The sequence below is a fragment of the Nipponia nippon genome, unplaced genomic scaffold (genome assembly GCF_047370975.1).
Source record: "Nipponia nippon isolate SJK-2023a ecotype South Korea unplaced genomic scaffold, ASM4737097v1 scaffold_27, whole genome shotgun sequence".
Classification (NCBI taxonomy): Eukaryota; Metazoa; Chordata; class Aves; order Pelecaniformes; family Threskiornithidae; genus Nipponia; species Nipponia nippon.
In genome coordinates this window covers 5,365,889-5,391,473 of record NW_028262344.1, presented here as the reverse complement: position 1 = coordinate 5,391,473, position 25,585 = coordinate 5,365,889, and the positions used below count along the sequence as shown (strand labels likewise).

The 25,585-nt window shown below is 51.7% G+C and overlaps 2 protein-coding genes across 7 annotated transcripts; both read left to right on the top strand.

The window, feature by feature from the left end:
* Nucleotides 1–93: 93 nt before the first annotated feature.
* Nucleotides 94–6,798, top strand: DUSP11 (dual specificity phosphatase 11). The gene is made up of 10 exons (XM_087762901.1): nt 94–222; nt 567–642; nt 1,613–1,744; nt 2,387–2,510; nt 3,054–3,114; nt 3,448–3,494; nt 3,974–4,049; nt 4,345–4,473; nt 4,903–4,947; nt 6,113–6,798. Exons 1-10 carry the CDS (start codon nt 188–190, stop codon nt 6,375–6,377), a joined length of 990 nt encoding a protein of 329 aa, XP_087619027.1. The 5' UTR covers nt 94–187; the 3' UTR covers nt 6,378–6,798.
* A 39-nt stretch (nt 6,799–6,837) lies between these two features.
* STAMBP (STAM binding protein) lies at nt 6,838–23,676 on the top strand. Of its 6 annotated transcripts, none has more exons than XM_087762894.1 (10): nt 6,842–6,982; nt 9,169–9,409; nt 16,186–16,261; nt 16,912–17,007; nt 17,703–18,078; nt 18,781–18,905; nt 19,861–19,998; nt 21,184–21,296; nt 21,748–21,847; nt 22,306–23,676. In XM_087762894.1, the coding sequence occupies exons 2-10, from the start codon at nt 9,195–9,197 to the stop codon at nt 22,360–22,362; spliced, it is 1,296 nt and encodes a 431-aa protein (XP_087619020.1). In that variant the 5' UTR covers nt 6,842–6,982; nt 9,169–9,194; the 3' UTR covers nt 22,363–23,676. The 6 variants fall into 6 exon arrangements, with proteins under 6 accessions (XP_087619025.1, XP_087619023.1, XP_087619021.1 ...); XM_087762898.1 differs by lacking the exon at nt 6,842–6,982 and adding an exon at nt 6,989–7,246; XM_087762897.1 differs by lacking the exon at nt 21,748–21,847 and having other exon boundaries at nt 6,841–6,982.
* The last annotated feature ends 1,909 nt before the right edge of the window (nt 23,677–25,585 follow it).

Here is a 25,585-nt window from a genome sequence, read left to right as displayed (position 1 = left end):
TTTGTAACCGCTAGGCGGCGCCACAGCATAAGATGTCGCCAGGCAGGGGGCGTGGCCTTGTTTGGGCGTGGTCGTTTTCCCTGGGGGCGGGGCCTCAGCGCGGCTTCGCTGGCGTGGACTATAGCCGTGCGGCTACAAGGTGGTGGAAGTTGTGCTTGACGGGTTGGGTGCCATCGCCGTCGCCATCATGGTGGGCAGAGGGGCCTCCCGCGTACCGCAGCGGTCAGTGCTTCTTCCCCGCTTTCTCCCCACGCAGCTCCGCGGCTTCCCCCCGGCCTGGGGCCTCCCGGGTGCTGCCCCGGGGCGCTGCGGCGGCGTGCGGCCCGCTGCTGTCGGGAGCCGCGGGGCCCGGCCGGGCCCTGACACCGGTGGCGCTGGCCCGTTCCATTCAACGTATCGCAGGGCCGGGGCAGCGGGGAGCCGGAGCTTAAAGACCTCGGGGGCGTCGTTGGGTGGGGGAGTGAGGGTCCCCGGGCTTGGGGGGTTTTGAGGGTCCCCGGGCAGGGGGAAGCGCGGGGCCGGTTCCCCGTGTCAGCGGTTGAACGTCTCCGTGCTGCGGGGTTTAGGTGGACCGACTACGTCCCGCTGGGCAGGAGGATGCCGGGCACCCGCTTCATCGCCTTTAAGGTCCCTCTGAAGAAGGTAAGTGCCTGCCGATGCCCTGGGCCCATTCAGGGTGGAAAGTGGCTGTGGGCAAATGTTGCTTTGCAGAGAATCAATAAGTGAATTCCTTCCAAAAAATGAAAGAGCATCAATAGGTCATTTTTGTTGTTTATTTTTAGTAAGTAGGTTATAACCCAGGGGAGAGAGGAGCACAGCGTGGTCACTGCTGTTTGACCAGTCAGAGCACGTGATGGGATCGTGGTGGCCTTCACACCGTGGGGGTGACCAGGAGCGGCTTCTGGGGGTTGTTGGCAGCTTTCTGGGTGTCAGCAGCACTGCCCGGGCACCCTGGATACAAGGAGGTCTGTCCGGGCCGGCTCTGTTGGGGCAGGAGGGATGCTGTGGGCAGCCCTCGTTGGTGCTGCCAGGTGCCTGGACTCCATGCAGCCTGATGAACACAGTGCCAGAGCCGAATTTTGGGAGCAGAGTCTGTGAGGGGTTGGTGTGGCGGCACTGCTGGCTGCGTGGCTGTGCCTGGAGGACCTTGCTGCTGTGTGCTGGGGCGAGCTCTGCTCCAGAGTGGTTTGAGTGTAATAGTTACACCTAAAACAAATACTGCGTCATGTCTGTGGGGGTCACAGAGCTTGTGGCAGGGAGCAGTGCTGTTTGTTCACCCCTGTTTGAGCTGAAGGCCTATTTTATAGCTTTCGCCAAACAAAAATGTCAGTTTCTGGACGTGTTTGTCACGCTGCAGTGTTCTGCCACAGTATAAAGTCTTCAGTCACTCCTGGAAACACTCAGCTGAAAAGTCCCAAAACAGCGAGGGCCTGAGCGTGTTCTGATTTGGCTCAGTGTAACTTGTGTGTCCATCTGCGTCTGCCTTTACTCCTTGCCTGCATGTTTCTCTTTGAAGGGATGATCTTTGGGAGGTTCTGGAGCATGAACCTCTTCCTACCAGTCACAATGCACCTGAGTTTAATGTCTGCTCTTAAACTTTATTTCCCCTCAGAGCTTTGATCGGAACCTTCATCCACAGGAGAGATTTTCGCCTCATGACCTCATTAAGAAAATCAAAGAGCAGAAGGAAGAACTGGGCTTGATCATTGACCTGACGTACACAACTCGCTACTACAGGCCAGAGGTCAGTCTTGGTCTTACTGTTGGGGAAGTGAAGGTCTGTGTGAGCCCTGACATTGCTGATAAAGTGGAAGATGTTTCTTGCAAGAAGATAACTTTAAACAGTGTGAGACACTTGAATCCTCTGGCAGGGGGATGAGGTGAAGTGTTGCAGGCCCATCAGGGTGGGGTCTTCATCCTCAATCAAGTACAGGCCCGGGGTCTTCAACCCCCATTGTGCAGATCCTCTTTGTACCAACCAGCACACGTTTTGGGATACCCCAGATATTTTTTTTATGGGCTCTCCTGAGTGAAGAGCTGATTACAGCCAGCTTTGGCTTGTGGTATCAAATGTGTGGGTACTTGCTTGGAAAGGTGTTCCGTGCTCTGCATATGCTTCATGTTCCCCAGGGAGGAAAGAGAAAGGCACAAGAAATAAAAATGCACACAGGCTGCTCTGGAATATTGGTCATATGTCATAGGGGAAAAAAAAAGGGGGGGGTGTGTGTCAAGAGGGTGAAGCAGAAGTTTTCTTACCTAAAACTGTGTTGCTGCTCTTTTGGGCTTAGTTGAAAAGCTCGGCTTCTTCTGGTTTATTGTCTATGGTTCTCTAATTGATAAGAATCCTTGTGCTTTTTCTGCAAATTATTGAGTTTCTTTCTTGTAGGAGCTCCCAGCCACACTCTGCTACTCAAAGATCTTGACAATGGGACATGAAATACCAAATAAGCACACCATTTTTCAATTTAAATGCATTGTAAAAAAGTTTTTGAGAGACAACAAAGACAATGGTAAGTGTGGATTTCCCTTATGTTGCTGTTGTTGGGAAGGCCACTGCAGACTTGGAGGGCAGTGATGTTTTAATGAACAGCATGAATTTCTTTTCCTTCTCTTGGCACGTGAATGTCAAGGCAATAATATCAGTTTGTTATGGTAAAGGAATTCATGCTGGCTCCCTGATAATTTGGCAGTGAGTTGAGCTTTAATTGAGTTTGAGACTGCATCTCTAGACTGGCTGTAAATACTGATTGCTTTTTGGTTCCAGTGTAAGCAGCAAGCTGTTAGGGCTCAGGAAATGTGGCGTAGCTTTTTGTGGAACTTTTAAATCTTTCCTGCAGTGAGCTGTGTGACCATGCAGATGAGCTCACAAAATTAAATGAGCTAATGAGCTGAATCAGTGGTGCTAATTAGACATAAATAGGGTGATGTTGTTGCGTGGTCATTTCTGTTTGTTTACGCTGGTGTCACTATTGGAGGATGAATGCAAATGGATTTGTTCTGGTTGGGTTTTGGAGAAAGAGCACTTGAATAAACCTGATTATTTTGCGTTATAGATAAACTCATCGGAGTTCATTGCACGCATGGCTTAAACAGAACTGGCTATCTGGTTTGTAGGTGAGTTGTCCCTGGTCAAACTGAGTTAAGTGGTGGCATTGCCAGCTTCCTGTTGCTCCAGGAGGAAATAGTGTTGTACCAGTAAAACAAGAGTCAAGTGAGCTGCATGATCCCAGACTTGCAGTGCTTTAAAGCTGTTCAGCTTCCATGGGTTGTTGTTAGGGGACACTTTTTATCCCCAATTTCAGCAGACCAAATGCTGATATTCTGTTCTGGCTTGTAAACAGAAGCTCTAAAAACTTCCCAGTTGTTCATTCTTTTTGAATCATCGCTAACCTGTCAATGTTTCCATAGTTAATTGTGTAATTAGAGCTTTCTTGCTGATCTGTTCAGGTACCTGATTGACGTTGAAGGCATGGAGCCAAATACTGCAATAGAGTGTATGTATGTGTATGTTCTTTGTGTTCTGATGCAAAATGTTTATCATGGGCTCGTGGTTTTAGATGGTCAAAAGGTTTGGGCTACTGCAGGGGGGTAACTGTGTTTTAGCTGTATGTGTGTGTGTTTTCCTGTCATGTAGAATGGGAGCTGGAGGAGGAGAGGTGTTGGGGGTTCTGCGAAGGAATTGGATAGAAGGAATTAAGTTCATGGCCCAACTGTGGAGCGAACCAGGGTTGAGTGAACCTGGGGGGCACCGAGTGCTGGTCGGGTAGTGCTGCGCTGCAGCTCTGCCTGCGTGTCTGCCTTGTCATGGCCTGTCATGCGAAGGGCAGTACGCTGAGTGGAATCACCCTGCGTGACCTGAGTTTGGAAGTATTGGTTAAAGGGGTTAAAATCCTTCTAAAGAGTTTAAGTGCTCTGCAGCCCCAAAGATGCCTTGTACAGAGCGGTGTTTTAACTCAGACCTGTCTCTCTCCAGTGTTCAACAGGGCTCGAGGGCATTCTATAGAGAGAACCAACTATATCCAAGATCTTCAGAAGAGATCTGTAAAAAAGTAAGTCTTTTTGTGTGTATGAGCAAGCGCATGTATCCAGGGAGAGCTGCTGTCAAGCAACAGACATTAAATGTGACTAGCTCTTAGGAAGGGAGGTAGAATGGGCCAGTGGGTAAGGAGGAAGGTGGGCAGTTGGGAGGACTGGGTTTAAAGATCTCCACAGGCCTGCTGCCCTTCCTTTTTTTGGGGGGAGCAGTGGTGCAAAGGGGTGGGGGTTTTGAGTGTAAAAGAGCTGTTGTGATCACTTGGTGAATGGTTTGTGGACACAGTCAAGACATACGGAATTCTTTTTAAGGAGCTGCGGACTAAAGAATTTGGGCTCAGGCCCCTTCAGAGAAAAAGCCAGTGCTACACCAAACACGAAAAAGCAGATGGCCAAACATCATCAGCATTGTTCGAACCAATCCCCCTTAGCGGTGCCCAGGTAGGTTTTTGCTTCTTGCCTCTGTGTGTGCCATACAGCTGAGCAAATGGAACAAAAAGAGCTGCTTTCTCATTTTTAAGAAACTTAAACTTGGGTTTCTACAAGCCGCAACTCACACCAGAGAGTGCCTGTTGCCTTACCAGCTCTGCGGTGGAGGGAAAAAAACCTCCCTGAAACTGGTCTAGAGCCTACGTATCAACGTTGAAGTGTTCCTCGTGTCTACAGCAGCAAAGCTCTTTGCCTCTGAATAACGCACGTGTGCCTGCAGATGTGGAATAACATTACTGACGGTGTTGGCTCTAGTTCCCAGTGGGGCTGAAAGGTTCTCAAGCTGTCTAAGAGATTTCAGGGACAAGAGGACTTTGAATGGGGTGCCAAGTGAGGCAGCTCTTCCCTGAGAGTGAAGGGGAACTCTCTTTCTCTTCCTAGGCTCCTCCCATCTCAGCAGGGACGGCAGGGGAACAGTGAACGCAGGTAAAGAGCTTCCTCTTGCCCTGGGGCGCACGTCCGAGACAGGAGATGACCTCTGGCAGCTCCTGGCTGTGGGGGAGCCCTGAAACCATCTCAGGAGCGGATGTGTGGTAGCCAATGGCAGGTTCAACAAGGCTCAGTGGCGGGTCCTGCACTTGGTCACAACACCCCCCTGCAACGCTACAGGCTGGGGGAGGAGTGGCTGGAGAGCTGCCTGGCGGAAAAGGACCTGGGGGTGTTGGTTGACAGCCACCTGAACGTGAGCCAGCAGCGTGCCCAGGTGGCCAAGAGGGCCAATGTCATCTTGGCCTGTATCAGGAATAGTGTGGCCAGCAGGGCCAGGGAGGTGACAGTGCCCCTGTACTCGGCACTGGTGAGGCCGCACCTCGAGTGCTGTGTTCAGTTTTGGGCCCCTCACTCCAAGAAGGACATGGAGGTGCTGGAGCGTGTCCAGAGGAGGGCAGCGAGGCTGGTGAAGGGTCTGGAGCACAAGTCTTATGAGGAGCGGCTGAGGGAGCTGGGGTTGTTTAGCCTGGAGAAGAGGAGGCTGAGGGGAGCCCTCATCGCTCTCTACAACTGCCTGAAAGGAGGCTGTAGCGAGGTGGGGGTCGGTCTCTTCTCCCTAGTAACGAGTGATAGGACGAGAGGAAACGGCCTCAAGCTGCGCCAGGGGAAGTTTAGGTTGGATATTGGGAAAAACTTCTTCACCGAAAGGGTAGTCAGGCCCTGGCACAGGCTGCCCAGGGAAGTGGTTGAGTCCCCATCCCTGGAGGTATTTAGAGAACAGATAAATGTGGTGCTCGAGGACATGGTGTAGATGGACTTGGCAGTGTTAGGTTAACGGTTGGACTCGATGATCTTAAGGGTCTTTTCCAACCTTGACAATTCTATGATTCTGGCGGAGCAGTGGCTCCTTCAGCCCCGTTCTTCAGGGGCATGCAAAATGTTTCCTGCTGAAAACTTCCCTTACTGTAAGAAATCGGCATGTAGGAAACGAGCTGCTAGCTGGGCGTTCCTCCTGGGTCTCACATTGTTCAGGCTGAAGGAAAAGGGACTGGGTAAACCCGGGGGGGCCAAGGAGATTCACAGCCAGCCCTTTCGCGCTCCGTGTACAGAGAGACTGAACGGGGTTGTGACTTCTGGTACTGACTCCTGAATTTTCTTCCAGGAACTCCAGCAGTGCCAAGAAGAACCGCAAGCAAGGTCCCAAGGCGCAGGTGCAACACCAGGAGCTGGCAGACGAGCACGGGGAGATGGAGCAAAGGCGGCCATGCACTTTGGCAGTGAGAAACTGTCAGGTTTCGTTGCCGGCTAACAAGCGGCGCAATGGACTCTGCTTTCCCCCCCCGAGCCCCCAACTCTGCCCACCCCAGGAAATGCAAGTGGCCAGGAAATGCAGGCGCCGGCGTAAGAAACCTGTTGTGATGGCGTAGGAAACGTTGTATGTGATGAAAGCCCGTCCAAGGGCTGTGTCCTCACCCCAGAGGAGCTCTGCCATGGGTCTCTTGCCACTTGAATGAGCAGCTTTGCTGTAACCTCCACCAGCAGTTGGGAACTGCAAATGCAGGTGTTCTTAATCTTAACACAGTGCTCTTTTTTTTTAATTAATTTTTTCTTTCCCCTGCTGCTACTTTTACAAATCTTACAGAAATGTTTTTAATTCTATGTTGTACCAGAGACATAGCTCTGCTCCTTGAGGGATGCAGAGAATAAACGTGGACCTAAACAGCTGGAATTACCCTGAAGAAACATCCTCAGGAGCATCCCTTTAACCTTCAACAAAAAGGGCTTTTTCCTTGATTTCCTCAATACAAAACGAGAAATAGTATTTGGCCTGAAACTAGATGCTTTTTGTTGTTGTTCTTTTCACTCTTGCTAAAGTAAATTTCCATGGTGTGGAAACCTCAAGCCCTGGTTGTGGAGCGGTTATTTCCCCTGGATGGGCCTGATGAGCCCTGCAGGATCCGTGCTTCGGCTCTCACCCGAGCGGAGGGGTGTTGGGTGGTGGACTCTGGCCTCGTGCCTGGACAGTTTTGGGGTGAGAACGGGTGTTTTCGGGAAGCCGGGAAGGGAGCTGCCCCTTTAAGGTTCAGGGGCGGTTTCTGACGTCATGAGGCCCGGCTCAGGGAAAGGAAGCGGGGTCTGGGTCGGGCGGAAGTCGGGGGGCAGTGCGGTGCCCGGATGTTGCGGCGGCTCCTGATTGGCCGCTGAAAGTGAGGCGGAGCGGTGCTGTCGGCGTTTCGACAACAACCCGGAAGCGCTGAGGGGAAGGTGGCGGGTGGCGGCGCCCTCCCGGCGGCAGGTCAGGGCCGGGCCCGGGCGCTGGGGCTGCGGGTGGTCCCGTCCTCGCTTGAGGGGCCAGGGCCTGAGGGGGGAGGCGGCTTGAGGGGCCGGCGCCGGTCGGGGAGGTACCTTCCTCTCCTGGGGGACTGGGCCCGGCGGGCTCCGGTTGGGGGGCGGTCTCGTATCGGGGTTCCCTTCGTGGGTCTCCGGTCAGGGGGGTTCTGGGTGTGGGTGTCTTTCCCCTTAGGAAGGGGGAGCCGGTTTGGGGCTCCCCTTGCTCTGTTGTGGGGGACTGGGAGCCCGTGGGGGGCTTTGGTTGGGGGATCCTCTATGCGTTTTTAGAGGGGAAGGGCAGGGGGAGGCTGTGGGAGGGACAGGCAGTCCTGGGGGGCTCCTGTACTTTGCCTTGCAGGGGAAGGGCTGTGGGAGTCCTGGAGGGCTCTGATTTGGGATGGGGGCGTGGTCTTCCTCTCTTGGTGGGCAATGGCTGGGGGGCTCTGTAGTTTGGGGGCTAGCAGCTCGGGGGGGCGGGTGTTTGGGCACTTTATTTATCTTGAGGGGTGCCGTGGGAATTAGAGGGAGAGCTCTGGGTTGGGGGCACCAGGGAGTTACAGTGTGTGAATGGTGCCTATCCTCTCTTGGGGGAGGAGGACTGTGGAACTTGGCAGGGGGGCTTTGGTTTGGGGAGGTGACTGAGAGCTCTGGCTTGGGGGAGCAACTGAATCCACCCCCTCCAGTAGAAGCACCAGTGAGGAGGAGAAGCTGAAGCCCACTCTGAGTTGTGGCTCTGTCGCACCCCATAAGTGAGCGCTTTGGCACGGCAGCCTCTGGCAGGACCAAATCTCACAGCCCTTATTTAGGGCAAAATGCCTGTGGAGGCCCTTCCAGGATGCAGGCTGACAAACGTGGGCCTGCCTGCCTTAAAAAGGGGCTTCTGCTCCGAGGTAACCCCAGAAAGGCAGCTCCTCTACTGCTTGGGATCCTCAGGTGGTACTTAGCTCACCTCAGGACCTTTCCTCCATTTAGGAAGGAGCTGCAGTAAATCGTGACGTTGTGCATGTGGCAGTCACATTGCTGGAAGGCATACAAGGTGCTCTGGATTCAGTGCTGTGATTTCATAGGGAGTTTAACCCTTATGCTGGTCTGGGGTGGCTTTTCCAGGGAAAAAATGCTTTTGGTGTAGGGGAAGAGCATTGCGGAGGGTTTCTGGGCTCACTGCCCTTCAAACAGTCTCGGTGCTTCCTCAGCTTTGAATTTATTGGCTTGTGCCATGGGGCTGTAGGTGAGAAGGGGTTTGTTGGAGCCAAGCAGGAGGCAGGCACGTGGATCAGGTCGAGGTGCATTCCTGGGGTGACAGGTGTGCCTCCTGCAGCACGGGGGAGAAAAGGGATTGCAACTGTGCCCAGGTGAGAGCAATTTGGGATTGAGCTTGTTGGGTAGGGATGGATCTGCTGAGCAGCAGCGGCTGGAAGGATGGCCTTCAGCTCCCTCCTCACTGCTGTGTAAGCAAAACAGTGAATGCTACAGTGTTGAAACCCTGTGTAAAGCCACTTCTGCTCAAGTCTGAATGAAACGCTCTGGCATTCTCCCCCCAGACTAGTGACAGGCACCAGTTTTGTTGTGTGGAGAGACAATTGGGAAGGAAGCACTACTTTGGGTAGGATTTGGATGGGTCAGACCCTAGTTTGAAATCAATTACCAAGGACTGATCTTGAATTTGTGGCTGCCTTTCAGGTCGTAAAGGTAAATATCCAAGCACTGTGCCCAAAAAGAGCTGCGCTTCTCCCAGATTCCTCCCTCAGGACCTAACTCGGCCCATGTATTAAACACTTTTCTGCTGAGGGGGGATGACTTCTATGGAGGGAAGACAGTACTGAGGAAACTGGATGAGTTACCTGGTTTATGCTGGTTTTGATGCACTTGACTTTCCTCCCACCACAGAGTTCGTCAGCCTCGCGGCAGCTTTGATGTGTGTTGTTATGCCCAACCACGCCGACATCGACCTCCCACCGGAGGAGCGAGTCCGAAGACTGATCCAGGTGGGAAGTGCCGTGGAAGTGAACGAGGATGTCCCGCCACGACGCTACTACCGCTCTGGAGTGGAAATCCTCCGCATGGCGACCATTTACTCAGAGGAAGGCAATATCGAGCATGCCTTTATTTTGTACAACAAATACATCACGTAAGAGCAGCATTGCTTCGTTTTCAAGTAACCTGTGTTGATATGAGGGGTTGTGGGTTTGGTGTTGTGTATTTTGAGTGTGTCTAAACACCATGAGGCCTTGCTGAGCTGGAAGAACTGGGTTCTGTCCAGAGCTCTGCTCCTTTGGAATTTCAGTTACTGCAGAGATGAGGATACAGCTGGTTAGACTGACCAGGAGATGTTGTAAAGGTGTGAGGTATGAGCCCAGAAATGCTGCTCGCCTCTTTGCAGGAGGTTTGTAAAAGTTCCCTTTGAAACTAGGCTGATCGTGTATTCCTCTGTCCTTCTGCTAGTGGAGACTCCTGTCAGCAGGAGGGAGGTTTTGGCTCCCTGTATGTTGAAGCTTCCTGGTGTTTTATCGCTGTAGAGTGGCTAGATTGGCCTCAATCATCGCTAGGTTGGCTATGACATCATAGGGATTGGCAAGGATCCATGGTCAAGGATCTCAGTATCGAGTATCTGCCTGGAAAGGATCTAGGCTGGTTGGTAGTTTCTCTAATAAACCGTCTTCGGAGGAGAAACCTGCTTTACACTTAAGTTACTACAGCCCTTTACAGCAGGCAGCGAGTTCCTCCTTCAGGTGCAGGGACCAGTTGAAGGTTTAGTTTTACATCTCAGAAAGAATATAATCCCCCCTCCCAAACACGCACACGTACACCCAAGCCCTTCTCAGGAGTGACGTGGGGAAGAGTTCTGGGTCCAAAGAACCTGATCCCAATGAACTAGTGAACTTCTTGGGTACTAAGCACCCTTCTAGAAAGCCCCAGATCGTATATAAACCCAGCCAGGGCCCTGTTTGGTGTTTTAACTGCCAGGTCTCTAGCTGTAGGGTCTACGTTCTGTGTAGACAAGTGCAGAGCCATGTATTCTTGCTATCATCTCTGCAGCTGGCCAGAAATGAGCCATCTTGGGTCTGAAACCCCACTGCTGTGCCTGCCAAGCTGGAGCGTACGCCGTGCTAATGCGATGATATGGTGTCAGGTCTAGATCGTGTCTGAGCAGCCTGGAGTACGAGCGGAGCAAACATGTGCCTCTCTGTAGCTGTGCTTGTCTGTGTTTAAAGGGCTGAAAACTGTGATCCTCAGAAAATATCCCAATAGCATGGAGTGTCCTGTTCCTGTAGGTTTTTTTGGCCAAAAGCCTGTCCCTCCTGCTTTCACCCAGTGCCACTCTGATATGGTCTCTGCTGTGCCCAGGCTACCTGCTTATCCAGAATGTAGTTGGCATCTCTGTGGGCATTTTCCTTCCCTGTCCTCATGCAGGGTTCCTGCCCCTTAAATCCAACACATTTTTCTCTGATTAGCTTTTCTTCCTGCCTTGCACTTCCTGAGCTTTTATGGGCATCGTAGCAAGTACCCTGGGAGGCTGCACAGGGAGCTGGGAAGTGTAAAACCCTTGGGAATGTTTCCAGGCTGGTTATGTAGCCGTGGCCAAAGGAGAAACTCTTTAACTAAACAAATGAACTAAAAGCACCTTTGTTTCATTATAGCAATGATGGGTGCTGGTGTATTTTCTCTCCAGCAGCTTTCAAATGCTTGTGGCATTTACGTTAGCCTGGCTACTGGGCTGCCAGGAAGGTGAAAAAACTTTCCCTTAGCAGTGTGATTTCTCCAGTGCTGATGAATATGAGCTTCTGCCCTGGGTTGTCTGAAGATATGGACTTAATGTCACTGTCTCATTTCTTTAAATGAAGATGTGAAGCTGTAGCTCAAGCAGTAGACTTGCTGAAGTGTTTTCTAGATGTCCTTCCCCAAGGGCGTGATGCAGAAGGCAAGAGTGGGACGCTGGTAATTGGAGCCTCTCACGGGACTTGCTCTGCTCTCCCCTTTCTAGAAACAGGACCTGAATTCTTCCCCTGGTGCTTCAGCCCACATCTGCAGTCAGTGCTGTGGCTGTCCTTTCTCAGAGCCCAGCTCCCTGCTGGAGTGCGTGGCCTAGAGCAGGTGCTTTCCACATCAGGCTGTGCTTTGGGGAAGGGGAGGACTCCAGCCCTGGGAAGTACAGGAGAGGCTCTTAGCTTGCTGTGTTTGGTGGGAGTGAGCGTGTCGTCCTTGGGAGTGGGTGTGGTCTGTGTGGCTTTAGGAAGCTGGATTTCTCTTTATTTCCCTATACAGCATTCCCCAAGGCTGATCTCAAGGCCTGGATTACACAGTGAGATCTGTGTTGTGGCGCCTGATTTGGAGAGCCATCAGTTTTGAGACAATCTGGTCTAGATATGGGGTAATATTCTTGTCCGAAAAGCGGATTCTTTGCCCGGTGTGCAATAGGCCAATAATCACACACTCAGGAGAGACAGTGATTATTTATTTCAGATTTGCGCAAGCCTGGGTGCTCGAGATTTCTACCAACAGCCTTTTTTATACAGTACAAACATAACATATGTAATCCAATACATAGCCTTTTTGCTACCTGATTGGTATATGTTAATATACATTCCTAATTTAGTAACAAGACAGGTACTTTACACACAGCTCTTTACCGAGCATACTCAGAGAGTAGGGGTCCCCTTAATCAGAGGAGGCTCCCACAGTAGGGGCTGTGATTTTTAGTATCATAATGAGGGTAGTTCATAGAAAGGACAGGTATGTTGTCCACTGTTTCCATAGTGTTCTTTGTTGGTTTAAATCAAAGAATCCAAAATCAGTTATTACTGACATTTCAAAAGACATCCTCTTTATAGTTAAACTTTTAATATACGAACAACATCTATCAGGCTACACTCCTACAATCTACCTGTCTATTAAGTACATCTTGTTTCCTAATAATGGATTTCTTGTTAGCCCTCAACAATACCAAGACAGATCCGCAATGAGCTTCTCATTGAGGCAGCCACTTCCCTGCTTGGCCTCTGGCCACCTGCTCGATATCGTGCAGGTCGTTTGGCTGCACAGCACCTCTGTTTCCCATGTGGAAATGAAGCTGCCCAGCCCTCCTCTGAGGGGGCAGGAGGGTGGCATGGGTGTCTCTAAGTATAACCAGGCTGGACGTTTAACACATGTGTCTTGTCACCTTGTAAGACACCTGCTTGCTTGTTGTCTTGAACAGCTTCTTCTGCATTGATCTGAGTGGATGTTTTACTTGAATCGCTATTAGGCACACGAGGTTTGTTTTTGTGAGAGACAAATAAGAAAGAAAAAAACACAAGATGTGAGTTTTCTGTGGTGTTTGGGCTCCTGGTTTGCCTGCGTGGCTGTGAGCTGCTAGGATTGGCTCCAGGGGTTTGCGTGAGGTGTTGCAAGGGACTTGAGAGACGCCAGCTTGGCATGCGTGCTGTAGCAGTGCTTAAAAATAGCCTGTGATGTGGCTGCTCGGTGCCAAACAGCTGCTGCTCATAGTGGACTTGGGAGCAAGCAGAGGTTTGAACAAGCCCAAAACTCCTGGTGATGGGAGCCGCAGCTTTCAGTCTTGCCAAGCCTCAGCTGGGCTGTCGATAGGAAACGTGAACCATTCCTGCCCTTCCTCTGCCTCCATCCCCAGCCTGCCGCTGCCTGGTCTTGCCCCAGAGTTTTCCTCTGGCTGCCTGAGTCCTCCTCTCATCCTGCTGCCCACTTTTTTCCCCCCTTCCTGACTTGTGGAAACCCAGGTGCCTCTGCTGTTTTTTTCCATCCTCCCCAGGCCAGCATCTGCTCTTAATCCTTCTTAGTTAATCCCTTCCATTTTAATCTGCTGGCTGTTGGCAATGATCACAGCCTTGTTTTGTCTCCTCGACACAGTGACCTACTTTGCAACCACCAGCCAGGAGCGGGGACCTTGCTGGGTGTTTTGGATGGTGCAACAGCTTCTCCGTGGCTCCGGGCTGTGACGTGGTTATACTGATCCTGCAGTCTCTGGCGAGAGCATCCTCATGCTCTCTGTGGCAACCAGGAGCATTTGGGGTTGCAAAAAGTCCTTCCTTTTCCCAGAGGACTGAGGTTTTGAAGCAGCTGAGTTTATTTACTGCACACACAGAGGCTTTCAGTGTGAAGAACGTTCTCACTCTGTCCCCCCTGAGTTTTTCCTGCTTAGCTCTGCTTGGTTTGTTTGTGCTGTTCCCTGGGGCACAGTCTAGTCCTCACTACCCTTATTCCTCGTGCCTGGTCACGAGGCTGCTCTCTAAAGGAGCTGGAGAGCATCCTCCTTCAGAGGCTGAAGCAATGTAGCAAAGAGCCACGAAGGAGGGCAGGGTTTTTTGCGTTAGGCCCACAGGCTTTGTAGACACTCAGAGCGAGCACAGCTCCACTTGCAGGAGACAGGGACCCAGCTAAGCTCACTGTGAGCTCACCCTGAGTATGCAGTCAGCTAGTGTGCCGCTAGGGACTTGTTTGCAGAGGTAACTCGGGGATGCCTCAAGCCTGGGGAGCCTCATAGAGCTGAGCCAGAGTGAATTGCCCCATGTTTGTGGGCTTTTTTCCTTGTTCTAGTGCTTGCAGTACTCTTTCTCTGTATCCTTGCCACTGTGTCCTGCAGAGCTCCCTGGAAGGGGTGAACAGTTATCCCGTTTGTAGAGAAGCTGAAGATTAACCTGTTTGTTTAGTTGTGCTGGGAGTGGGGTGATGTTGAGCTCAGTCTTGATTTCCCTCCCAGAAGTCTGCACAGAAATAGCCCTGCTGCCTGAAATATTGTCCTGATCCTCTGGGGTGGTCAGGCCACAGAGCCAAAAGGCTCCTGATGGGGGTGTTGTGAACTTGCTTTTAGCTTACCTGCAAGTTTTCTCTTTTCAAGGTCTGAGTTAATTTTCCCATCTCTTGCACAAACTGTTTGTTCCCCCATACAGAAGGACGGTGTAAGCGCTGAGTCAGCCAAGTCCTTGAGCTTGTGTGTAATCCCTTTGGATGCTCACAGAGGTGTAGGCAGGTGCCCAAGGACCTTCCTGAATCACTGCCAGCATCCTTGGTGTTTTAGACCAGCTTATTAATGTTTCTGTTCAAAAAAAATGTATTTATCCCTGAGGATCATCTCCAATGTCCAAGTGGAAGAAAAATGTCCTGTCTGAGGTGCTCCCCTGGGACTGAATGAGATCTCATGTGTGCCATGAAGAGCTCAGAAGGCTGTTATAGAATCACAGAATCATAGAATCGTTAAGGTTGGAAAGGACCTCTGACATCATCGAGCCCAACCTGTTAACCTAACTGCCTGGTCCACCTCTAAACCATGTCCATAAGCACCACATCCACATGTTTTTTGAATACTTCCAGGGACTGTGATTGTACCACTTCCCTGGGCAGCCTGTTCCAATGCCTAACCACTTTCTCCGTGAAGAAATTTTTCCTAATATCCAATCTAAACCTCCCCTGGCACAACTTGAGGCCATTTCCTCTCGTTCTGTCACTTGGTACTTGGGAGAAGAGACCGACCCCCACCTCACTACAACCTCCTTTCAGGTAGTTGTAGGGAGCGATAAGGTCTCCTGACTGGCCACCAACTGGATTTGACTCCATTCACCACCACTCTCTGGGCTCGGCCGTCCAGCCAGTTTTTTACCCAGTGGAGAGTGCACTTATCCAAGCCGTGAGCAGCCAGCTTCTCCAGGAGAATGCTGTGGGAGACAGTGTCAAAGGCCTTGCTGAAGTCCAAGTAGACAACATCCACAGCCTTCCCCTCATCCACTAAGCGGGTCACCTTGTCATAGAAGGAGACCAGGTTGATCAAGCAGGACCTTCCCTTCGTGAACCCATGCTGGCTGGGCCTGATCCCCTGGTTGTCCCGCACGTGCTGCGTAATGGCACTCAAGATGATCTGCTCCGTGACCTTTCCCGGCACCAAGGTCAGGCTGACAGGCCTGTAGTTCCCCGGATCCTCCTTCCGACCCTTCTTGTAGAGGGACATCACGTTTGCTAGCTTCCGGTCATCTGGGTCCTCCCTGGTTGACCAGGACTGCTGATAAATGATGGAGAGTGGCTTGGCGATCTCTTCCGCCAGCTCCCTCAGTATCCTCGGGTGGATCCCATCTGGCCCCATGGACTTGTGGGCATCCAGGTGGAGTAGCAGGTCACTAACTGTTACCTCTTTGATTATTGGGGCTTCATTCTGCTTCCCATCTCCACCTCTCAGCTCAGGGGGCTGGGTACCCCGAGAACAACTAGACTGACTATTAAAGACTGAGGCAAAGAAGGCATTAAGTACCTCAGCCTTCTCCTCAGCCTTTGTGGCAATGTTTCCCTCCGCATCCAACAAAGGAGGGAGATTCTCCCTGGCCCTCCTTTTGTCGCTGATATATTTGTAAAAACATTTTTTGTTATCTTTAACGGTGGTGGCCAGTTTAAGTTCTAGCTGGGCCTTTGCCTTTCTAATTTTCTCCCTGCATATCCTCACGACATCCTTGTAGTCCTCCTGAGTTGCCTGCCCCTTCTTCCAAAGGTGGTAGGCTCTCCTTTTTTTCCTGAGTTCCAGCCAAAGCTCCCTGTTCAGACAGGCCAGTCTTCTCCCCTGCCTGCTCATCTTTTGGCACATGGGGACGGCCTGCTCCTGCGCCTTTAAGATTTCCTCCTTGAATAACATCCAGCCTTCCTGGGCTCCTTTGCCCTTCAGGACTGCCTCCCAAGGGACTCTGTCAACTAGACTCCTAAACAGTCCAAAGTCTGCCAAATGATGGAGGGTTTCCTGCAGAAAGGCAGACAACTGTCCTGATTGTGGGGAACACAGGGCCCAGGAAGGTGGGGGAGCAAGGGGACAGTGCTGGAGGGGAATGATCTGTACCCCCAGTGTGCCACTTACTGTCTTGTGTTTGTCGCTTTCTGCAGGGATTCAGCAATGCAGTTTCTCTCTTGTGTTTACAGGCTCTTCATTGAGAAGCTGCCACAGCACCGTGATTACAAAACTGCCGTCATACCCGAAAAGAGGGAGACAATGAAAGTAAGTAGTAACATTGCCAACTCTTTAACGGCTGCTGTCAGAAATATTTTGGGGTCTTCGACCTTGGGTTTTCGTGGCTCTGGGATGAGTGATCCACACAAGTGCTGAGAAGCCTTGGCTTGACCAGGCAATCCTGCCCTTGGGAGTTATAGTTTGGGTTCTTCTTATCCCATTGTACTTGCGCTGGGCTGGCTGTGGTTGTCCAATTTACTTTCTGTTGAACACTGGGTTGTCCTTTCTTTTCTGTTAAACTCCCTGCTTTTTAAAGACCATGTGGCTTTTCCATGGTGGCTGGATGCTTGATGTGGTGGTCCTCAAGGGATTTTCCAGGGGGTCCTTGGAGATTGCTCACAGCCACAAGAAACTACCGCTCCTCTGCTCAACATTGACCAGAAGAGCAAATGACAATGCTGCCTAAGATTTTGCTCAGTGTTGTTGGCAGTGCTGTCTGTGCCACCCGGCTACAACGTTCCTGTCTGCAGCCTGTCCACACATGGTGGTGGAGCTGCTCAGCCCTTCCTGCCCTGCAAACAAGCAGATGGTTTATAATCTCTGGGTGCTACACGTCCGTTGATTCTTGCATCTGTTCAGGTCTTGTTTTTCTTGCCTTGGGGCTATCACAGTCTTATGACTGTGTTTCCTCCCTTCAGAAACTGAAAGAAGTAGCCTTCCCCAGAGCTGAAGAGCTCAAGAAGGAGCTATTAAAGAGGTACGCCAAGGACTATGCGAAGTACAAGGAGCAGAAGGTGAGTGAGAGGAGACTGGAGGCCTGTGCTCCCCAGAAGACCCTCAGCCACAAAGGGTTTGGAAGAGGGCAGGTCTCCAGGGCTCCCTGGGTGCTCTGAAATGTGAAGTCTGGGTAGCCCCAGCTTGCAGGGTCCAGCCTCGTCACCTGCAGCACAGGGCTGTCCCGATCAGGTCTCTGCTGCCATTATGTAGGTGAATCTGTCATAGGCATCCCTGCATCTCTTTTTCATTGTGCATCCTGGAGGCAGCCTGAGCTGGGACTGTTGTTTGGTTGTGTTTTTCTCTTTGTCCCAACATGAGGTCTTATGATCCAGAAACTCAGTAGGTGGCTGGTAACAGCATGGGCAAGGATCTGGGGTTCTGTGGGCAAAGCAGAAAACTCTGCAGTCAGTTTTGCTGCGGAGGAATGCAATTTTAGAGATAGGATGGAGGGAAATCAACCTGGAATTATATTTCTGTGGAAGAGGGAGGGTAAGGCAGCAATTTTACAGCCCTGGTCTAGCTGGCTCTCCTGATGGAAGTGCAGATCTCTGTTTTGCAAGCTGAAGCTTCCTTGCAGGGAGTGCTGTTTGCTGGTTACCTACCTAGAAGCAGTCTGGGATTGCTGAGGATCTGCAGTGCGTAGGCCTCGTATTCTGCCTCGGGCTAGTGTTCCCCTGTCTGCTGATGTCCCTTGGCGTATTTCTCCTTGCAGAAGGAGGAGGAAGAGGAATTTGCACGCAATTTGGCTTTGCAGCAGCAGCTGGAAGAGGAGAGAAATCGGGTAGCCCTGATGAAGCAGCAGCAGGCAGAGCAAGAGCAGTTTCATGCCTTCGAGGAGATGATTCGACGACAGGAGCTGGAGAAGGAACGTCTAAGGATAGTGCAGGAATTTGGAAAGCCAGAGCCAAGTCCCGAGTCTCTGGACGGACCCCTCATCCCTGGCATGGAAAAACCCCCAACTGATTTAATCCCAAAGGTTCCCATCTCTCCAGTTCACCCTGCAAGTCCATCAGTGGGGACTGTCTCATCCAAACCTCCTGTTGTGGACAGATCTTTGAAACCTAGTGCTTTGGGGAGCACGGAAAACAGTTAGTACCTCTCAGTGCGCCCTTCTCCCTTGCTGGGGCTGAGCCAAACACAGCTGAGGAGCTGATTTGACTGGGAGGCTCTTGGAAGTATCTGATCATGGCTCCATCCCTTCTGGGGGTTTGGCCTTCCAAGTCACTGGATGTTCTCCCCATTGTCCAGTAAATGTTTGCAGGGCTGGGGAGAACTGTCTCTTCTCAGGAATCGCCCCCTGCTTCTCCAGCCCAGTCTCTCTGCTGATCTAGCGTCTACAGCCTATTTGGCTTTCCTAGATCCAAACACTTGTTGGAGATTGGGGTTTAGTTCCTGGCTAGGCTGACTGAATTCTCCTCTTCTGCCAAATATGGCTTCAAAATACCGATTTGGACACTTCCAAGTGACTGGTTCTTTCCCAGTGACACATCTTACTTTAAATGACATTTTGTAAGTGTTTGTGGTTCATTTTCTTTAACAAAATACTTGGGTTTTGACACACTGCTAAAGGTCTCTTTCTACGTGTCCCTGATTTGAAAGAGGTAGTGAGTGTCCTTTATGAAGTGTCACAGTGACTTCATTTACCTGGGACTGCTGTTGCAAGGGTAGACATTAGAGCAGTTAATGTTTCCAGGCTGAATTTTCTCAGTCCCTTCAGATACTGACCTGAAGGAACATTTCTGCAGCGTCCCCAGCTGTCATTGCTCATTGTGCTCCCATTCTCCCCACAGATGCAAGTATGGATGTCCTTCGCCAGGTCATTGTTCCTAGGGAGCTCTGCCAGAAATTCCTCCAGCTGGCTGATGCCAACACGGTCCGGGGTGTGGAGACGTGTGGGATCCTCTGCGGTAAGCTGGTAAGGTGGTAATCCTAATTAAGACCCCGGAAATGGCACAGGGGCCTTCTGTCAAGGTGTGCAATAGCTTTGAAAATGGCTAGAGGACCCTGATTTTTGCCATGGAAGGCTGTAATGCAGTTTCACTGAAGACTAGGGTTTCATGTGAGCGTTAGGGACAATCTGCCTCTCATTTTCTTCCCTTTTATGTTAGGATTTCCTCACACTGAATGAGGTGCTGGCCACCAAGTCCCTATGGGTGTTCAGTTTCCTCTCTCCTGTTGAAGACTCTCCCTGGGTACCTGCTTCAAGCACTCCCGCGTTGCCAGTGACAGGCAGCCCCGGTGACTTGTCTTTTTGGTACCAGCAGGACTGAGGTGTCCCAGCTGTGAACTAGGACCCTCACCAAGACAAAGGCTGTGCAAACACCAACTGGAAACAGTTAGTTCTCCCCCAAAGACTTTGTGTGTGCAGGTTTCTATTGGCAGCTCCAGCCTGTCCCCCCGATTGGGGCTGCTTTGCTTGCAGAAGTTTGCTTTGAAATGAAGCTGTTTGATGTAGCAACTTTCTGCAATCCAGCTGCTTCCAGACACGTGGTAATTATGAGGCATCATCTCCTAGTGAGTGGAGAGATTTACTTTGGTGGGTGTCCAGGACTTCTCTGAGCAATTGTGGGTGCTCTGTACAGCAGAGAAAATGAAATAGAAAGCCATGGGTTATGCTTAGACTCAGAAAATCCTATGACTCCTTTGTCAGTAACTTGCAGTTAACATTTCTGTGACTTGTAAATGGACGGTAGATGCATCCATGGGCTTGTTTCCAGACCTGCTGTTCCCCTGGCTGGGCCCCTACGTGATGAATACAGAAGTACCGTGTTCCCAAAGCTTAGGAAATTACCTTTGCACCAGTGGGCGGCAGCAGTGTTTCCTGCTTGGGGGTGTCCGGTGGCTAACAGCCTTCCTGTGCTGCCTTGCAGATGAGGAATGAGTTCACGATAACCCATGTCATCATTCCCAAGCAGTACGGAGGCCCCGATTATTGCAACATGGAGAATGAGGAGGAGCTCTTCATGATCCAGGATCAGCACGGCCTTGTTACACTAGGCTGGATCCATGTGAGTCTCTCATTCCTGTTTCACGTCCCAACTGGCCTTGCATTCAGCCAGGAGGGAAAGGGGTGCGTGGAGCAGGGCTGGCAGAGGAGAATTTACTGGAGGAGATGGCATAGAGCAGGCAGCATCCTCCAGCTGGATTTCTCCCTCTGGTGCAGTCTCAGTCACTGCTCACACTGCTGGAGAAATCCAGGCCTGTTTTAAGTTTGGGTCCCTTTCTAAAGCATCAGGCCCTTTCAGAGTGGGACATTTGGCTCATGTTTCATCCAGCTAAAAGCTGCCAGAGGCACTGTCAGGGCATCCCAAGCTCCTGCTGTCAGCACAGGGCCTCTCCCGTGATGCGTCCCTGTAGTAGCGTTGCTTTTTGCAGACGGCTGTGTGCTGCTCTGCCGTGGGATGTGCCAGTTCCAGATTCCTCCACTGGCTTCAGTGCTGCCCTGCTGCCTGTCCCCGTGGAGCCTTTGGCAGTCAGATCGGTGCCAAGCAAAATGTTTGGTGGTGCTGCTGAGTAATCTCTCGAAAGCAGCAGCTGCCTCGCAGGCTTTGACAAATAAATGCCTGCTGCGTGTGCCTGATATGTGCGGGGTGTCTGCTTTTGGTGTTAACTCTTCAGTGACGGCCCTGCAACATCCAGGGACCCACAAGAATCCCTTTGACATTTCTGCTGGTCTTGGCAACAAAAACCAAACAAGCAAAAGGGGAAAGACTTTTCAGCAAGCGTTAGGCTGTGAAATCTAGCTGTCAGACGGAGTTGGGTAAGGTGGTGGTTGTCTGTGATCTACAACCCTTGGCCGTCATGGTGGAATGTGATATCTTGAAGTGCCTTGGCAGTATGTTACGTGCCTGGTGATGCTGTGGCCCAGGGGTAGCTGCACTTCAGAAACATGTGAAGTGCCCTGCAGGGACGCATGCATGAAAGCAAGGACAGTGTTGTGCCTTAAAGTGTGACTTTCTGTGGGATATGGCCAGAAATATAGAGCTCCTCCTGTACTTATTCCAAATGGAAAAGAGGAGCAGAAGTTTTGGGGCAATCCAAAACCATTTTCAGTGTGCAAGCATGTCCTCGGTGCCATCCGAGAAGCCGTGTCTCTTCTCTGTTACAACCTTCTCTTGGCAGACGCAGTCCGTTTGGACTAGTCCTCCCACCCTGCTGTAACCTCCTTTCCTTTATGTTGCTTTGCGTTTCAGACTCACCCCACGCAGACAGCCTTCCTCTCCAGCGTCGACCTGCACACGCACTGCTCCTACCAGATGATGTTGCCAGAGTCCATTGCTATTGTGTGTTCTCCAAAATACCAGGAGTAAGTATGGATGTGGGGTAGGTAAGGCCTTTCCCTCTGCCTGTGCTGCCCAACCAAAAGATTGGGCAGGAGGTCTAGCCTCTTCAGAAGGTATCGAAGGGCTGTTTACCACGACCTTTCCTTTGTCAGATTCCTGGTGTGGAATAAAATGTCAAGTCACACAATGGAAGTTTTACCAAAAGAGGCTGGAAGAGTATGCATGATTTGATGGCTCTTCTAAGCTGGTTCGGGGGGGTTGTATCTGGGCCATGGTTGCCCACCTGTGAAAGGGGACCGGTCTGCAGCCGCAGAGCTGGAGAGAGGAGTGTCCCAGGCCAAGGAGCATCCCACAACATGCATCTCTGCTTTCACTCAAGATGAGCAGACTCAAGTGTGCTTCTTCAGACACAGAAGGAGGTGCTTCTATTTGCAGAGGCTTGAGCTACACAGAGCTTGTGTTTATTTGCTCTAGGACAGGGTTTTTCAAGCTGACAGAGCATGGCCTGGAGGAGATATCTTCCTGCCGGCAGAAAGGATTCCACCCGCACTCCAAAGACCCCCCTCTCTTCACTGTAAGTCACGCCACGAGGCAGCGGGGGCTGTAGGACCCTGAGTTGGCGTATTGGACACTTCACTTGAATTTATATCTGTGTGGAGGTGCTAGGCTGTGACCCAGGACAGAAGGGTCAGCCTGGCAGGGCCTTGTCTCTTCCTAGAATTGAGATGCAAAAGCTTTCTAACTTGTTAGCGTGTGTTGGAGGTGTGATGCAGAGCACTTCTCTGCAGAAACAGGTCAAGGCAGCGGCAAAGACTTGTATTTGAGAGAGAGAGAGTGAGAGAGGGAGATTTGTATTTGTGTCCTGCTATGGTCTCTGTGTGGCATCGGGCAGGGCACTAGTTCCTGGTCAGAGAGGGCTGTTCTGCGAAGGACGCTGGGTGCAGGTTGTGTCAGGAGGTGGAAGGGACTCACCTGAGTTGTGGGAACATCTGAATAACCCCTGTCCCCTCTTTCTCTTCCCCTCTCTTCCAGACCTGCAATCACGTGTCAGTAGTCGAAAGAGATGTGGTCCTGATGGATCTCCGATAGGCCTCTTGCCTTACAGAAAACCAGGCCTAGGGAATTTTTTTTTCCCTCCTGTAGCAGATGATTTCTACCGTGTAGTGATCCTTCCCCTTCCTCTCCCAATAATCGTGGTGAAATCGGTATCCTGACCTCAGTGAGAGCACGTGAAACCTCAGTGTCTGGTGTCAGGCTGGCAAAGTGGTGCTGAGGTTCAAGGCATGGGGAAAAGCTAACTGGAAATTCGAAGACAGAAGCTAACACTGAAGCAATTGTTTAATACTCTAATCTATGGCTTGAACAGTTTCTTGGGCGGGTCGCCCGTGATTTGCTGCAACCATGAGGTGTGGAAACCTCTTCAAGTGCTTTCCAAAGTGGGACTTGCCCAAATTAACCCATGCTTTGTTTTGCCTCTCTCTCTGGGTTGTTGTGGTCTCAGCACAGCTGGCTGGAGTAAATGAGTCTTTGCTATAGTTTAAGATTAAACCTTCCTAACCCCTCTCCCCCCATGCAAGAGTTTATTGCTGCTGAGCCGGAGCGAGTCCTGCTTGCTGGTACTCAGGTCTTTGCCTGGTGAGGTAAGAAGGGGCCCAACCTCCTTTGGGAACCCCTATTTCAGTGTTTCAGGGGAGAAGGTGCCTGGATGTGGCACTGCTTTGCACAAGCTGCTTCATTCCAGCGCTGGGGAGGGGTGTCTGGCTACTTTATTCCTTTTCCTGGATGGGGAATTCACTCCGGCCCTTGGGCTACCCAGCGAGGGCTTGGCTTTGGCTTGTTGCTGGCGTCACCATGGAGGAGGCTCTCAGTCTCTTGGCTGCAGTGCTGCTGTGTGAAGGCTCTGCAAGGCCATCGCCTCTCTGAGACAGGACTCCAGCAGCTTGTGCCGCTTCCGTCCTCAAAGGTCACCGCCCCCGATTGCCTCTGCGATTCTCAAAGCAGTATGAAGCCTGTCCTTGCCAGAAACAAGAACTCTGTGACGTCACCATTGTGCGGTACACCGGCTGGGGACCTCCTCCAAATTACTCTTGTCGGACGCCAAGCAGCAATTTTCCTTCCCTGCGCTATCCACACTGAGCCTCTGCCGGCGTTGAAAGGGAAGAAGCAGTATTGAAAGGTGGAAGGCATCTGGCCTCAAAGGGCTGAGCGTGATCCACGACATCTCCACGTCCTCTGGCAGGATGCTGTGATCATCAGCACATGGCCGTGCGGGGAGGGGAAGAAGGCTGGAGTTGCCTTCCCACCTGGCATGCATACATACGTGTTGTATATGTCATGTCCTTGTACTTCTCCACACAAAATTCTTTGCTGTACAGTTTAACACAGATGGATTGTATTATCTTGGCTGGGTTTCTTTTGCCACTTGTTTTCTTTGAGCTAACTCAGTGGGTTGGAGGGGTCCAGCGTGGCTGAGTGGGGAGGGAATGGATTTATTCAGGGCTTGTGTTTATTTGCAACAGCACCTCCTTGACTCGTGCGTGACAAACTGCTGCTGCCATCAGTTTTGCAGTCAGTTTTGGAAACAGGCTACCCCCGGCAGTGGGAGGGAAGCAAGGGGACTTCAGGGCATTTGTGGGAACTAATTTATTTAAACCATGCTTAGGGGTGGGTTTTGCAGCCTCGGTGTAGGGGTGTTCATCCCACAGCTCTACGCAGAATGGAGCAGTCTGCTCTTCACCCTGCTGGCTCCCCCAGAGCATCACAGGGACACGAGCTGTGGAAGCCTGTCTTGTAAAGCAACGCTTCCTTCAAATTGGTAGTGAATATTACAATGCATTTATCTCACCTCCCCATCCCTGAAGGTCTCGGGTCTGAGCTGACCCCAGCATGGAGCAGAGAGCACCAGCTGGGGAGAGGAGCTGGTGGCAAATCACTGCTTCGTTTGTAAGCCGTCCCAGTGACCAATAAACCCTCGTGGAGAATTTTTCAAATACCTCAGCGCGGCCGTACACAAGGGCTGTGTTTCTTACATCAGCGGCCAGCTTCTGCCTCAGACCCAGCCCTGTTCTCCAAGCTGGTGGCTTTTTAATCACATTTTTTCACTTAAAGTCACTGAGTCATCAGTTTGTACATCGGGATGAAAGCTGATATCCTGGCACTACTACTGCCTGTGTCCCACTAACCCACCCCATCTGTTCAGCTGCACCAGATGTGACTGTTATACCTTAAAATCACGCAAAACAGGGCACTGAATTTGGTAGGAGCTAAACACTAACAGAAACCACCCTTTGCAGGAATGGTTTATTTTCCGCAACAACGTGGGTTGCATGTTTGGGGGGGGTTTCCTGCAGGCAGGGAGCGATGCTTATCTCTGCCTTGGGGATCGGAACAGACCCAAATCCCTGCCTGAGGTCTCGTCGCGGGTTTGTCCATCCTCGGCAGCAGCCCGAGAGGTTTAAAGCGCAAACGTTACCCTTATACGGAGGTGCCGAGGGCCGGCCTGCGTACCGGGAGTTTTGAAATCCCACAGCAAACCAGGGATTGCCCCCCTCCTTGTCCCGCATTCATCCCAGCTTGGACCAGCCTCGCCTGTGCCATGGGATGCTTGGCGTTCCTGCGAGCACCCCAGGGCTGCCGGCCACCCTCCCCACGGCCGCCGAGCACCGGCAGAGCCGGCAGCTGGATTGGCTGTGGTGGCCGAACCTTTCCTTTTTAGGCTGTGTGCCTGCTCCAGCTTGGGCCTTGCTGCCACGGTCCCAGCTTCAAACTGGCCGTGCCGAGGCTTCCCGTCCCGGCTGGCTGCGGTGCCGTGGGTTGGGGCGGTTTGGGGATCCTGCAAGGATGGGGAGCTTGGAGCCGACCCGCCTGTCCCCAGGCAAATGCCAGGGATAGAAAAGCAATGTGACTTGGTGCTGCAGAGCGGGGTCTCGGGTTGATACCCCGTGGTTTGCACCAGCCCAGGATTTGAGGGTATCTCTGCAGCTTTGGGCACGGTCCCCCCCACCCTGGGGTGGGATGGGGTCCTGCTACTGGCTCCGTGCAGCCCCCCAGCATGGCCCTGCTCCCTTCACGCAGGGCTCTCCCAGCGTCGGCACAGGCTACCTCCATCCAACCCCTTCCCCCCCCACGCTCTCTGCTGGGTTTGGGGTTAATTTTTTTTTTTTTTTTTGCAGCATGTCATATATGGCAACCTTTTGCCTCGGTGACCTCATGTTTGGCAGTAGACCAAGGGAACCAGGCTGGGATGCGAGGCAGCAGCAGGTCCCCAGGCCTCTGGGCATGCGGTGGGGACACAAACAAATGCACGGCCAGG

Excerpts from the sequence above, each read along its gene's own strand:
- STAMBP (XM_087762896.1), top strand. The coding sequence starts at position 9,114 with ATGAGTTACCTGGTTTATGCTGGTTTTGATGCACTTGACTTTCCTCCC. Across the intron at positions 18,079-18,780 it reads TTTGGGGAGCACGGAAAACA|ATGCAAGTATGGATGTCCTT; the intron begins GTTAGTACCTCT and ends TTCTCCCCACAG. Across the intron at positions 18,906-19,860 it reads GGATCCTCTGCGGTAAGCTG|ATGAGGAATGAGTTCACGAT; the intron begins GTAAGGTGGTAA and ends GCTGCCTTGCAG.
- DUSP11 (XM_087762901.1), top strand. The coding sequence starts at position 188 with ATGGTGGGCAGAGGGGCCTCCCGCGTACCGCAGCG. Across the intron at positions 2,511-3,053 it reads GAGAGACAACAAAGACAATG|ATAAACTCATCGGAGTTCAT; the intron begins GTAAGTGTGGAT and ends TTTGCGTTATAG. Across the intron at positions 3,115-3,447 it reads ACTGGCTATCTGGTTTGTAG|GTACCTGATTGACGTTGAAG; the intron begins GTGAGTTGTCCC and ends TGATCTGTTCAG.